The 14155-nt window shown below is 70.4% G+C and overlaps 2 protein-coding genes across 2 annotated transcripts; both read right to left on the bottom strand.

The window, feature by feature from the left end:
• Positions 1-3340: 3340 nt before the first annotated feature.
• On the bottom strand, positions 3341-7866 carry ASMT (acetylserotonin O-methyltransferase; the record flags this gene model as incomplete). Its single annotated transcript, XM_084258167.1, has 8 exons — positions 3341-3552; positions 4037-4159; positions 4869-5009; positions 5621-5739; positions 5975-6043; positions 6331-6523; positions 6798-6972; positions 7798-7866. The coding sequence occupies 8 exons, from the start codon at positions 7864-7866 to the stop codon at positions 3341-3343; spliced, it is 1101 nt and encodes a 366-aa protein (XP_084114293.1).
• A 1682-nt stretch (positions 7867-9548) lies between these two features.
• AKAP17A (A-kinase anchoring protein 17A) lies at positions 9549-13925 on the bottom strand (the record flags this gene model as incomplete). Its single annotated transcript, XM_084258735.1, has 4 exons — positions 13139-13925; positions 12772-12920; positions 11265-11505; positions 9549-10484 (listed from the first exon to the last, which is right to left on the bottom strand). Exons 1-4 carry the CDS (start codon positions 13898-13900, stop codon positions 9549-9551), a joined length of 2088 nt encoding a protein of 695 aa, XP_084114861.1. The 5' UTR covers positions 13901-13925.
• Between the last annotated feature and the right edge of the window lie 230 nt (positions 13926-14155).

The raw sequence follows: 14155 nt of genomic DNA, 5'->3' as shown, positions 1-14155 counted from the left end.
CATCATCCATCATCCATCATCATCCATCCATCATCCATCCATCCATCATCCATCCATCCATCCTCCATCATCATCCATCCATCATCCATCCATCATCCATCCATCATGCATCATCCATCCATCATCCACCATCCATCATCATCCATCCATCATCTACCATCCATCATCATCCATCCATCATGCATCATCCATCCATCATCCATCATCATCCATCCATCATCCACCCTCCATCCATCCTCCATCCACCATCGATCCATCCATCCACCATCCACCCATCCGTCCATCCAGCCAATGATCCATCATCCTACGACTTCAACTCTGTCTTCTCATTGACTCAAACCCAACAGCAGGAGTGGCCTTGGGGTCTCCTGACGCCCCATGCAAATCCAGACCCCCTTCCCAGCTGCCAATGAAGGCTCAACCTGCAGAGCCCCGGTCCTGCCCTTGCCAGGTGGGGGCAGGTGTGTCTCCGACCTGCACGAGCCCCCGGTCCTCCCTGCTCCCCAGCGAGGCCTCTGCCCCCAAGACCTGCCTCCAGACTCGCCGCCCGCGCCCCGTCTTGATGCGCTATTTCCGCATCTTTCCTCCAACTCCTAAACTGTGGAACCCGCATATTTCGGGTCTCCTGAGTTTTTCTGTTTCACGCATTCCATCGCCGCGGCAATATTTTACTCCAGAATAAGCTGAAGCAGCGCATCCGGGCAGGGACATCCACCACCTCGGGGACAGGGTGGAGAGTTTATTAGCGAAGCCGAGTGAATCCCGAGCCCCTGATTGCAGGCACGGGGGCTCGCAGGAGGCCCCCCACGTTCTGTTCTGCTGCTCCCTGGTGTGACTGACGTGGTTGGGGCCCGGCCCCCCAGGACACGGGTGGGGCCTCTGGGAAGCCCTCGCGCCCGCCCCTTGGGTGTTAACGGCGACCGGGATTTTAAATAAGAAGCCGGTCTCCAAGCTGGCGAGCACCCCCGGCGGAAGCTCAGCTCACACCCCATTCCCCACACGAACGGGACGCCTGTGCCTCGGTGTCCCCTCCTGGAAGGTGCAGAGACGGCTGCCCGCCCCGGCGAGCCTGACCACCGCATCCCTGTGGCCCGATGGAGAGTTCCCGGCCAGATGCCGGCGGTTATTATTCTTGTTTTCATTGTCACAGTCGGTGCAAGACTCCCCCAGGGGAGGCGGCCCCCGGGGTTTCTCCTCTGCGTTTCTCCGCCGGCTTCTGCGCGCACCTTGCGTGTGTTCCCAGATGGCCGCAGAGTCAGCACGGAGGGGACAGGAGACCCTGGGGGCTTTCTCAGGAGGTGCAGGGCCGAGCGCAGGCGTGGGCGTGGGCGGCCTCGGCCAGGAGGCCATGCCCTGGGTCCTGAGCGTCTGTGGATGCCAGCGCCCCCACCCTCTTAGCCCCCAGTGTCTCCCCGATGCCAGAGGCCGCTGGGTCTCCTCCCCTGGGTGCCGCCAGGCCATCCTGCGGACACTGCGCAGCACAGAATCACCCAGGCCTAAGTGGACGCCCCCCAGGCGGGCACCCTGGTCACACAGCAGCCAGGGGGCGGGATTGTCCCCATCGCCAGCGAGGGGAGCAGCAGGGAGGGCTCCCCGAGGTGGGAGGCAGCTGGGGTTCCACCAGGTTGAACCAGGGAGCGCCCCAAGCCCCCTCACCATGACCCACAGAGCCCCCCATAGACCCCACTTTGCATAAGCACAAACAGGGGACCCCATGCACCCCTTTCCGAACCAGGGACGCCTCCTGTGCGTTTCCACGGCAAAGCCTCAGCTTGTCCGGAGGCGCCCTGGGGAGCCGCCGTGAAGGCAGGGAAGCTGGCCTGGCGAGCATCAAGCGGAGCCGCAGGCTGGGTGGAGACGGAGCCCCCCCCCCCCCCGGGGCGCCCTGGGCTGCCAATTCTGAGCTCCTGGAGCTCGCCCAGGGGCCGGACGTGCGGGGGCTGCAGGCGGCTCTGTTTAAACAGCTGAGTCCTTTCCCCGCGGGCGGGATTTGCCGGCTGCCCAGCGCGGGTTGAAGACACGCGGGGCAAGAGCGACCTCTTCTGTCCAGGGGCCGAGCGCGCACGGCTGCTCCAGGCGGGGAGGCCCCGGCTGGGCAGAACCAGCCCCCAGGCCCCGGGCTGCCTGGTCCCCTGACCTCTGCCCCCGCCCAGGTGCCGGCTCAGCTCACCCGCAGTGTCCTCGCTGATTCTGCAGAAGGTTCCCCAGGTCCAGCACAGCGAGCCCAGATGACCAGGGCCGGGAGGCCCTGTCTGCACGGCGACACCCCACCCCGTGTGTCGACCCCCGTGGAAGGCAGTGTGGACATTCTCCTGAAAATCGAGACTAAAAAACCACGGGATGCAGCTGTGCCACTTGTGAGCAGGTACCAGGAGGACAAAATCACTGATGTGGAGACACAGCAGCTCACACCCCACCCCACTGGACCACAAGGAGACACGAGTGGGCCAGGGAGATGTGGTCTGGACGTGCGGTGGAGTACTACGCAGCCCCGAAAAGGATGACGTCTCTATGACAGAGCTGGAACTAGGGGGGGTGCTCAGTGACGTGAGTCTGCTGGGCAAAGGCCAATCTGCACAAAGCAGAAGCCGCAGAGGCGGACCGTGGAACGTGGTGACCGGTGGCTGTGGGCGGGGCAGGGTGGACACGCTGGTCAGAGGCACCGACACCCAGCGGTCAGCTGAGTGCGGCCCTCGTGAGCCGCAGGCCAGTGAAGACTAGTGAGGGGTGTGCTTGCGGCCAGGCGCTAAGCGAGGGGGCTTTGTTGCTCTCCGCGCGAAGACGTACGAGCCGATTCGGGGAGTCAGCTCGGTGGGGTGCATCCGAGACATGGACGCCTCTCCTTGTTCCCCTTGAATACACACTCCGTGGGTCGAGAACTCCCCCTCCGCGGAGCACGGAGGGTGCACAGAACGGCAAAGAAGGACAGAAGACAGAAGAGAATAGACGGGTGTGGGGTGGGACGTGGCAGGACGGACCCCAGCGGCACGGCCTCGGATAATCACAACCAGGACGGTGTGGACAGACGGACCGGAACGCGGCACAACAGCTACACGACAATATGGCGGCAGGGGGTGGGGTGGGATGGGATGGAATAGCCTGGAATAGAGGGTCTCCCCGGCGGCGCAGCAGGTGGGGGTCCCCACTCTGCCTCTGGGGAATCCTCTCACCCCCACACCTCTGGCCTGCACCCCAGCTCTGGAATAAATCAGTAAATCTTCCCCCAAAATGATAGGAATAGAGCAGAACGGGGTGGGGTGGGGCCGGGCGGGTGGGACGGGATAGAACCGAATCGCCCCAGACCACCCGCGGCGCGGAATCCAGACCCCGACAGGCGCCGTCACTTCCTCGCCAAGATGGCGTCATAAAGGCCCCGGGTGCCCCCGTCCTGGATGTCCCGGAAGCCCGCGGCGGCCAGCAGCGCGTGGTACTGGGCGGGCGTCCGCTCGCGCCCCTCGGTCTGCACCAGCATGTTCAGGGAGTAGAGCTGCGTGGGCAGTGGGCCCCGCCCGTCGCTGTCCAGCAGGCTCTCGACGACCAGGACTCCGCCTCCTGCCACGGGGAGGGGCGTGAGGGGCCGCCCTGGCGCCCCTCCTGGTCACCACGCGAGACCCGGGGTTTCTCCCTAACGGTCCACCCTGAACCCCTCATGGCATTGTCCCCCGTCACCGGCTGGACAGACCTAAGCGCAACGATCCTTGGGCGCTTTCAGGCACAGCAAGGAGGTGCGGGATGACCGGGGTGCTGACCCAGCTCTGGACGAGGGGCCGGAGGGACTCAGCAAAGGTCCCCACCTCTCCCAGAGAGGACACGGCCCCCCCTGCACACCCAGGCTTCGTCCGTGTCCCCGGGGGCCAGCACAAGGACGTGTTTCTCTGGGGTGTCGTGGACATGGAGGCCATCTCCGTTCTGATTCCGTTCCTGCATGACGCTGACCACCAGAGGACCCCGCGCTTGCTTGTGATGGGGATGCAGTGCCCAACCGCCACCCCTCCCGGGGCCACTGGGCTGCACTGCCCGGGCCCACGCCCCCCACCTGCACGGCAGGCCTGATGGACTCTGGCCAGCAGCTGTGAGCACGCCTGGTCCGTCCAGTCGTGCAGGACACGGGCCAGGATGTACAGGTCGGCTTCCGGAAGGGGGTCTTTAAAGAAGTCGCCTGGAACACAGGGCAGGCGCCCGGGTCAGCCGGGGAGGAGGTCCTGGGGTGAGCAGAGCGCCCAGGTCTTGCCAGACCTCGTCCCCCCACAAAAGGGCTTTTCTCTCTTTTCTCTCATGTCCCGAAAACTCAGGGGCCCCCGGGCAGGGGCTTCGGGGGACCCAGGGCCGTCGGTCAAGGCGCCAAAGGAAACCAAGTCCGGCCTTCAGGATGGAGGCTTCTCAGGATCTCGAGAAAGAGCCACCATCCCAAGCAGCAATTCCGCTCCTAGGTGTGGACCCAAAAGACGCGAAAATGCGAATTCAAAGGGTCCCGTGCACGGCTGTGCTCCCCGCAGCGCTATTTACACGACAGTCATGCTGTGGAGACAACCTACGTGGCCCAGGACAGGGAGTGGAGCAGGAAGATGTGTGTCATAGGCCGGATGGAATACTACGCAGCTATGAAAAAGGTTAGATCCCACCATTCGTGACAACGTGGAGGCAACCGGTTGGGATGATGCTGAGTGGAATAAGCCAGGAGGAGAAAGACAATACCTGACGACAGATTGAGGTGGTCAGAGGGGGACAGTGGGGAGAGGCCGTAGGGACCGTGAGGGTGGTGGGTGGACCTGCCCCCTCGATTACAGACAGAAGCTGCGAACCAACCAGACGGGAGGGGCCGTCTGGTGTCCCTGATGTCCTCCCGGTGCCCACGGGCAGGAGCCCACCTGCCAGGAAGCCGATCGAGCCTCCCTCGGGGGATGAGAAGTGCGTCTTGGCCGCCAGCACCACCTCAGGGAGGTCGAAGACGGTGACCTGGCACCCGGGGTACAGAGAAAGGCACTCCCTGGCCAGCGCCCCGGAGCAGCCTGGAACAGACAGAGCAGGCCGGCGGGGAGGGGCTTGACACTGACCCCGTGATGGGTGGGGGTCCAGGCTGGTCCCCGGGGCAAGACCTTGGCTCGAGCTGGCCTTGCTGCTGGGCAGAGCTGGACCCAACCTGGCTGGCAAACCTTCCAGTCCGAGGCTGTGGTCTGGGGCTGGGTCCTCTGTCCACCTCTTGTGAGGACGGCCAGCAAGGAGGAGGAGGCCACCCGGGGAGCTGACCCTTGAGATCCCAGGAGGGAACCGTCCCCCTCTTATCCACCCGGTACCAGGGGGTCATTCCGGGTCCAGCACCAGGGCCACAGGGGAGGGGAGAGGCTGGACACTTTGGGGGGCTGGGGGAGGACTGGTGGGTTAGGCAGCCTCGGGGACTCTGGGACCCAGGGGCCCCTCCTTGTCTGCACCTGGACCTCGGGTGATAGGGCAGGTGGGTGGACAGTGGTCCAGAGCAAGACAGCGGGCAGTGAAGCAGGGTGTGGGCTGCGGGGTGGGCTGCAGAGCCAGGGAGCAGCGCCCCCTCCAGGAGTGGCTGATCCTGGCCGCGGGGTCCCCCTGGCGTCAGCCCTTGAATCTCCCGCCACTGGCAGATACTCACCGCCAAGGTCGCAGATGACCGGGAATGTGGACAGGTCGAAGGTAGCCATCAGCCGCCTCCCGTGGACGCGCCACACGTCCTGCAGCGCCCGCATGAAGCGCAGGCGCTCGCCCTCCGACCTGGCGAGGAGCCCTGGGGTCGATGGTGATGGTCCCGCCACCCTGCGCCCCACGCACAGCCCGGCCGCCCTGCGCCCCGCCCACCCTGGCAGCCTGGGGCTGTGCGCCCAGGACCCCGCAGTCTACGCGCCCTAGGGGACACCTGGATGGCCCCCAGGGAACACCCGGATGGCCCCCAGGGGACGCGCGCTTTGCGCTCAGCCTTCCCAGCGCGCACCCTCCCGCAGGGCGGCACCTGTACACGGCAGCGAAGAGGTCTCCGGAGGGCACCCCGAACGCCTGCCCGTACTGGTTCCTCCCTTGCCTGAAAGCGGGAGGAGGGCTGGACCATGGCGCGCTCCGCTCAGAGCCTTCGCGCTGGGGTCAGGCCCGCGGGGGGGACGGCGCGCCCCCTCCCCCCAAGCCGAGCCCAGGCTGCGCTTCCCGGAGCGCACAGTCCAGTGTCCCCAGCTCAGGCGCGTCGTCGGGCACGGGGTGGGGTTTAATGACCACGGGCAGGTGCCAGACTCGGACCCAGCCTGGTGTGTGGGTGCTCGGGCGCCCTGGCACCAGCCCCCCGCCGACCCCTCCATATCCCCGCCCCCGGCCCACCTCACGGCCTCCGCCAGGTGCGCCCAGCACAGGTAGGTGGTGCGACCCAGGTACCGCAGCATGTCCAGCTGGCTGGTGGGGCTGGCGCTGACCAGGTAGGCGGCCGACAGCGCCGTGTTGGCGTAGGCGGCTGAAACGCGCGCGCGCGGGGTAAGGAGGGGCGGCGCCAGGGGGTGCGTCGGGGGCCTCGCCGCTGGGGGAGCGAGCGCACAGGGGGTCTGGAGCCAGAGGGCAGGAGAGCGCAGCATGCGCACTTGGGGAACTCACGGAGACGCTCAGAGGTGGGGGAGCGGGTGGAAGGGGCGCGCGGAGACGGACGCGCTGGGCAAGAGGACATGGTGGACAGAAGGGTGGACAGAAGGAGCCGGGAGGCGACTCCGCAGATGCTCGCCGGCCCGAGCGGAAAAGCGTGGGTAGGTGGACGGACCCGGGGGTGCTAAAGGGCCCCCCCAGACACCGCGCCTCACCCTGTCCCGCCTGTGTCTCCACCGCGAGCAGCCGCAGCGACGCGCAGGTGTCCAGCAGCAACTCCGTCCCGTGGCCGCTGGTGCCCAGACGAGCGGCCACTGCTGCCGCGCCCAGGGGCTCTGGGGCCTGCGCCAGGAGGTCAAACACCCCCAGGTCGCAGGCGGCGAACAGAACCTCGGGAAAGGCAGAGACAAAGCGCAGATTTCAGGGAGGGGCGCTGTGGAAATCAGGGGAGGCCAGCCCTGAGACCCCCGCAATTCCACTCCTGGGTGGACACCCCCAAGAATGGACAGCAGGGGCTGGAAGAGATGTTTCCACGAGGAAATTCACAGCCACGGGAGCCACAGTCCTCAGAATGCAAATATGCACGTGTGGAGAAGCAGGGAAACAAAAATCGCATCCGGTTGGAATATTATGCAGCCCCGAAAAAGGAAGGCAAAGGAAGGCGCAGCTGACCCCTGCTACAGGACACAGGTGGACCTCGGGAACATGATGCTGGTGATGTGAGACACAGCCGGGGAGGACCCCGGAGCTGGCAGAGACAGGAAGTGGACGGTGGGGCTGGGGCCAGGGGTGGGCAGTGAGTGACCGGCCGTTTCTGTGGGACACTGAATGCGTGTCGAGCCCGCGCTGGCACACGTTTGCCACAGTAAAATAAAACACGCACACGAACGTCTCCGTTTGTGCTCGGAAAACCTCACCAGTGGGATCACGGGGCCACGCAACACGCCCTCATCCAATTCGCAAACCATCTGGTCCCCCAAAGGAGACCCCCCCCGGCCCCACGGGCAGCGCCTGCCCGCGCCCCCCTCCCGCCTGGGGACCCTCTAATCAGCTGCCCGTTGCCACGAGTCCCTTTCCTTGTGTCACAGCATTGCTGTCCCCAGACGGCCTCGCCCCTCTGTCATGGCCGAGGAGACTCCAGACGCGTTCAGTGACCCCCCAGGTCCTGCCCGTTGGCCCCCAAAGGCCCGGGGACCCTCCTTGACGGCTTCCTACCTGGGAGACCATGAAGCCGTTGGCGTATTCGCTCAGGAGGCCGAAAGCCTGGTCCTCCGGGGACCCCATGATCCGCCACACCCTGGGCTTGGAGACCTGGTGGCCGCGCTCAGGCGAGCGCCTATTATTACGCGGGGGCGGGGGCGGGGGCTCGGGTTGGCAGCTGCCGCGAGCAGGTGCCAGAAGGTTCCAGAAGGAGCTCAGGCGGATCATCTAGAGAATTCCATTAGGCTTATTAAGGGCGGCCCTCGGCTTAAGGCGTCCCCTGGGGCGCGCGCACACGGCCCTGCACGGGCAGCGGCGCCCCTGACCTGCGCCCACGCACGGCCACTCCGTGTGGGTGTGAGCAGGCTGGGGGACGTGGGGGCAGAGGGGGGTACTTCGGGGGTGGCCCATTTCTGCACACTTGGGGCGCGCGTCCACACCCGTGCGTCAGGACCCGCCTTGGTCGAGCGCACAGCCATCGCCAAGGTCACCCTGCCATGCAGGGGCGCACCCCACGTGCGCTGGGGCGGACGCCCCCCTTGCGGCGCGCTCCTCCGGCTGGATTTGAACCCGAACTCCCCGGGTGTTTGCGCTGAGACGACCTCGGTGCGGGGAGCACTGGCGGCGCCGTGGGGCGCCCTTCCCGGCGAAGAGCCACAGTTGGGGTTTGGACTGGGGTTGGGTGAGGAGTTAGGGGGGCACCCTCCCTCCCCAGCGCCCCGCAGCCTCTCTGCCCAGGGACCTCCCGCTCCTACCTCCCTCCGCCGCGCCACCTTGGGGTCACCACCCCGGCCTGCCCCGTTCCTGGGGCTGAGCCAGCAGCCCGGGGAGCCGGGGCGTCCAAAGGGCGGGTGGAGGGCCCTGCGCGCTCGGGGGGCGGCCCGCACGTGGACAGAACCCGCGGGCAGCGAGCCCGGCCCTCCGCGGGGCGCAGGATCACCTCGGGGATTAAGAGGGAGGCGGCCCCGGGGAGGCCAAGTCCGGCCGGCGCGGGCAGTCAAGGCGATGACGCGAGTCCCGGGCCTGGAGACGCGCGAAGACGCGGTGGGTCACGGCCTCGCGCGAAGGCGCGGTGGGTCACGGCCTCCGGGGAGCCGGAGCCGGGTCTGGGAGGGCAGGGCTGGGGGGCATGGGGCGGTCCCGCTGGGACGCTGGGGGGCCGCCCTGCCACGCGTGGGGGCCCCGAGGGGCGCGCTCCGCTCCGCCTCCAGGGAAGGGGTCCGGGTAGACGGCGGGAACCGGCCCCGGGTGAGGTGGGGTGGGGGGTCCCGCCTGCTCCCGCCCGCCTCCCGGGCCCCGCCCCACCCCCCAGAAAGCCGCAGCCGACACGCGGGGGCCTGGAAAAGAATTTTATTTCACCATAAAAATGCAAACCGGGATGAACACATCGTTCCTAACGCAAACGGGCCGGCGGGTCCCTCGGCGCGCGCGGACAAGCGGATCGTACAACCCGGCGAGGCCGCAGCGGCTCCGGGAACGGCCCGAGTAGAAATAATTTAGCAAAACCGCGTCCTAGAAAGAGCGCGCGCCCGGCCGGACAGGAGGCGGGCGCGCCGGGGGCGAGCGGAGCTCGTACAAAGAGAACGTTTCTGGGGGAGGCTCGGGGCGCACCTGCCGCGCCCAGGCCGGGCGGCGCCCCGGGGCGCACGTTAAAGCTGCTTCCCAGTCTGCGGGGCCGGGCGCGGGGCCGGCGGAGGTGCTGGGCGCGGGGCCCGGGGTCCTGAGGCCCCGCCGGGCGCGCGGCGGCTCCCGCGGGCGCGCGGCCATTACCTGTTCCAGGCGCTGCGGTGCCGGCCGGCCGAGCCCGAGCGGGAGCGCTCCCCGCGGCGGTGGCGGCTGCGCTGGCGGCCCGAGCCCGCGCGGCGCTCCCGGCTGCGCTCCCTCCGGCCGTGCCGGTCCCGGCTGCGGGAGCCGCGCGCGCGGGCGCGCTCGGGGCTGGCGCTGCGCCGCCGGGGGCTGTCGTCCGCGCGCGCGCGCTTCTTGTGCGCCCGCCGCTCCTTGCGCGGGGCGCGCCCGTCCTCGCGGCTGCCCGCGCGGCGCGCCCGGCTGCGCTCGCGCGCGGCCCGCTCCGGCTCGCGCTCGCGGTCCTGGTCGGCGCGGTCCCCGCTGGCGCGGCCCCGGCCCCGGCTGGGCTCGCGGTTGCACTTGTCTTGCTCGGAGCGCGCGTCCTTGCGCGGCGGCGCGGCAGGCTCGCAGGCGGCGCCCTTGGGCTGCTGCGCGTTGTCGGGGATGCAGGCCAGCACGCCCGGGCAGCGCTTCTCGGCCGGGGAGCCGCCGGCGGGCGAGGCCGGGCGCGCGGGCCGCGCCTCGGGGCCCGGGGTGTCCTCGGCCAGGCCGCCGTTCACGCCGTGCGGCGCGGGGTCGGCGCGCGCCGGGGCCTCCGCGGGGGCGCCCGGGGGCGCGGGCCCGGCCAGGGCGGGCAGCGAGGCCGACACGGTCTGCAGGATGTCCAGCACCGGCTGCAGCAGGTCCGCGTGCGCCGCGCCCAGCTCGGCGGGCGCGCGGGGGTCGTCGGGCCGCTTGCTCAGCAGGATGCTCAGCAGGCGGCGGCGCAGCTCGCGCTCCTTGCGCTGCAGCCCCAGCGCGCGCTGCTTCTCCTCCTCCACGCGCCGCAGCTCGGCCTCCTGCAGGCGCCGCCGCTCCTCGCGCTGCTGCAGCCGCTGGCGCGCCTCCTTCTGCTCCTGCTCCTGCAGCTTGGCGGCCTGCGGGAGGGAGGGGCGCCTGAGACGCGGCCCGCGCCGCGGGAAGGCCGGCCGGGCAGCCAGGCCGCCCGCCGGGCCCCGGGGCTGGGCATGCGTCCGAGCAGGCGGCGCCCAGGCGAAGCGGCTGGGCGGGGCCCGGGCCGGGCCGCCTGGAGGCGCGGGCTGGCCGCGGCCAGCGCGGAGCCGAGATTACAGCGCAGACAGACACGCCGGCGCCGCGGCCCGGCCTCGCCGGGGTTAGTGTCTTCAATATTCACCATGAAGCAAACTGGCGGCGCGCGTCGCAGCACCCCTGCCAGCGCCTTCCCGGGCTATCCCAACTGTAATCAGACAACAGGTTATGGGGGCGCCGTCGCGCAGCGCGGGCCGGGGGGCAGCGCGCCCGCCAGGCTCGCGAGTCCCCGGCGGCGCTCACCGGCCAGCGCGGCAGGAGCGAGGGCGGCTCCGGGCGCCGCGGGCGTCCGCGCCGCCGGGCCTGTGGGATCCACGGCGGTGGAGCAGGGGCGCGCCCCGCCGCCCACGGGCCGCGGCCTGCAGGGGCCGGAGTCGGGCATGGAGGTAGGTGGCCGCGGGGCGCCTCCAGCGGGAGGAGCCCGGGCGAGGCCTGGACCCCTGTCGCCGTCCAACCCTCCGAGCGAAGACTGCGCGCCTGGGAGGGCGCCGAGGCCGCGCCCCGGGCCGGCCCCGCCCAAGCCCCCGCCCAGGGCGCCCCCAGGCCGGAGCCCCCTCAGGCCCGCCCAGCCCAGCCGCCCCAGGCCGCCCCGGGCCGCGCGCGCGCACCTTGGCCCTGCTCAGCAGCTCGGCCACCAGGCGGAGGGACTGCAGGTTGCGCTGCGCCAGCAGCAGCTTGCGCTCCTCCAGCCGGATCTTCTCCTGCAGCTGCTTCTGCTCCTGCGCCTGCAGCTTCTCCAGCTTCTTCTGGCTGCGGCGCAGCGCGCGGTCCCGCTGCTTCTGCTCGCGCCGGCGCAGCTTCTCCTCGCGCCGGCGCTCCCGCTCCTGCTGCTCCAGCTCCTTCTGCTTCCTGCGGGCACCGGGCGGCGCTGAGCAAGGGGGGGCGGCCCGCAGGAACCCCCGGGAGCGCAGGGCGCCAGGGCGCACCGCGCGGGGGAGGCGAGGCCCCCAGCTCCCCCGCGCAGGGACCCCGAGGGCGCAGGCTCGTGCTCTGGGCGGGCTGCCGGGCCCGAGGCGGAAACCGCAGACGGCGCCGGGGCCGACACGGGGTCAGTCCTGGGGAGGACGCGCGGCCAGGAGCGCGGGCCGGGCAGCGGGCGGCCCCTGACCCCGCGGCCACTGGCGCAGCCCGACTCAAGGAGACGCCCCGCGGCTCAGGGCGCGCCCGAAGGTCCCGCTGGGGACAGAGGCCCGGCCCCGGGCCCGGAGAGTGTGCCCCCTGCCCCCCCAGGGCCGGACAGAAGGGCGCGCCCGGCACAGGCGAGGTCGGGCCGGAGGGCACTGGTCACCACCGGGGCACAGCCCGGGGCAGCCGGCCGCCCCCAGACAGGCGGCAGAAAGAGGGGGCCTGCTCTGGAAGGTTCTAGGCAGCCACAGCTGCCCCCGGGCTGGCCCGCGAGCTCAGCTCCCCGGTTGCCATATGGGGCTCGAGGCCCCGCAGCGCAGCCCAGGACGCCCCGCCCTAGCTGGACGCCCCCGCAGGACACCAGGCCCCTGTGGGCACTCGGGGGTTCGCTCTGCTCCTCGTTGGAGCTGACGGCCCGAAGGGGCGCCCCCCGCCGCCCGCCCCGGCCCCCGCGGTGCTCACTGCCCGGACAGGCCGCGCCCACGCAGGGACAGGCTGTCCCTGGCCGGGGCGCCCGGCGTCCTCCCTCAAGGCCAACGGGGGCGCCTCTGAGTCTGGAGCTGGGGGGGCTCCTGGGCGAGCGGGTGGTGGGCGGGGCCCTCCCAGGGTCTGCGCCGCCGCGCGTCCGACGCTCTCGGGGAGGTCAGCAGCGGGGCCCGCAGGGCGCGCACACAGGAGACGGGGGCGCACCGTGGGCTTGGCGCCGCTGGCTCCCGTCTCCCCAGGGCACAGCGGGTGTGGCCAGGAGGCGCACCACACGGGGCGCGGGGCCAGGGGCGGCAGGAGCCCTCCGGGGTCTGCACCCCCTCCGCGCCCCGGGGCGTCCCGCTGCTTTCAAGTCCCGCGAGGCTCCTCGCGCCGCGCCTGGCCACGCCCACCGCCCTCAGCGGCCAGCAGGAGCCCAGGCGCAGCCGCAGGAAGGCGCCCGCCCCGCGCCCCGCCCCGCGCCCCCGCCCCCCGCACCTCTCCTCCGCACCCCGCGCCCCGCACCTCTCCTCCGCACGCTGCCGCTCCTCCGCCTCCTTCTCGCGCCGCTTCTGCTCCTCGCGCTGCTGCTCCAGCTCCTGCAGCTTCTGCCGCTCCAGCTGCCGCTTCCGGATGGACGCGTCGCTCAGGTGTTTGGTGGAGTCGAAGGACACCTGGGAGGAGACGCGCGCTCAGCGCCAGCCGCGCGCAGAACCCGCCGCCGACGCGGGGCGCGCACCCCGGGGCCGCCGAGCTGCCCAGACGGGACGCCCCGCGGTGCCCGGACTGCGCCCTGCGCGCACCGCGACGCCGCCCGCCCCCAGGGCCGCCGGGGCGCGCGCCCCCGGCCCTGCCCGGCCCTGCCCGGCCCGCCGCCGCCCGGCGCGCCCACCTTGATGTTGCAGGCCACGGCCTTGCCGTCCTCGCCCTTGAACATGAGCTTCATGCCGCGCAGCGCGCTCATGGCCTGGATGAAGCCCGCGTACTCGCGGTACTGCACGTAGGCCTCGAAGTTGAGGTGCCCCCCGAAGCTGAAGGTGTGGAAGTTGCGGCCCGTCATCTCCTCGCGGTAGGGGTCCAGCATGGGGATGTCCACGTTGCGGATCTCGCCGAAGCGCTCGAACACGCGCACCAGCACCTCCTCGCTCGGCTTCTCCGAGCCCGAGCCGCGCGGCGCGAACCACTTGCAGGGCAGCCCGGCCAGGTGCACCGTGTCCGGCCGCTCCCCGGGCAGCGTCTCGTTCATGTCCTCGGCGTCGCGGAAGAACGAGTCCCAGTCGTGCCGCGTGGGGAAGTCGATCTTGAACTCGGCCGCGCGCACCTTGAGGATGTCGGAGAAGCCGCTGAGCTTGATGGTCTTGCCGTCCAGGCAGGCCAGGAAGGACTTGACCAGGCTGCGGTTCTCCACCTCGCCCTCGAAGCGGATGAAGTCCATGGTGCTCTTGGAGATGCGCAGCGTGGAGAACTGGTGGCTGGGCACCATGCCCTTCAGGCGCTCCATCACCTCCCAGTTGGAGATGGACTTGCCCGGCTGCTTCAGCTGCGGCAGCGCCACGCTGATGGTCATCTTGGTGATGGGCTTCAGGTACAGGCCGTGCGCCGGGCACAGCTCCACCGCCTCAGACGTGTCGTGCACGATGGTGGCCGCGGCCATAGCAGGGACTCGGGCCTGCAAGGCAAGTGCGGGGTCAGGCGCGGGGTGCGGGCGCGAGGGGCACGGGGAGGGCGCGCGCAGACGCGGGGCCAGGCTGGGGGTCGGGGCGCGAGGGGCGCACGGGGAGGGCGCGCGCACAGACGCGGGGTCAGGCGCGGGGTCCGGGTGCAAGGGGCGCACGGGGAGGGCGCGCGCAGACGCGGGGCCAGGCTGAGGGTCCAGGCGCAGGCGACCAGGCCCGCGGGGGAGGCGCAG

Source organism: Talpa europaea (assembly GCF_964194135.1).
Source record: "Talpa europaea genome assembly, chromosome: X".
NCBI classification, from domain to species: Eukaryota; Metazoa; Chordata; class Mammalia; order Eulipotyphla; family Talpidae; genus Talpa; species Talpa europaea.
The sequence above is the reverse complement of the archived record's forward strand: the minus strand, read 5'-3'. Positions and strand labels throughout refer to the sequence as shown.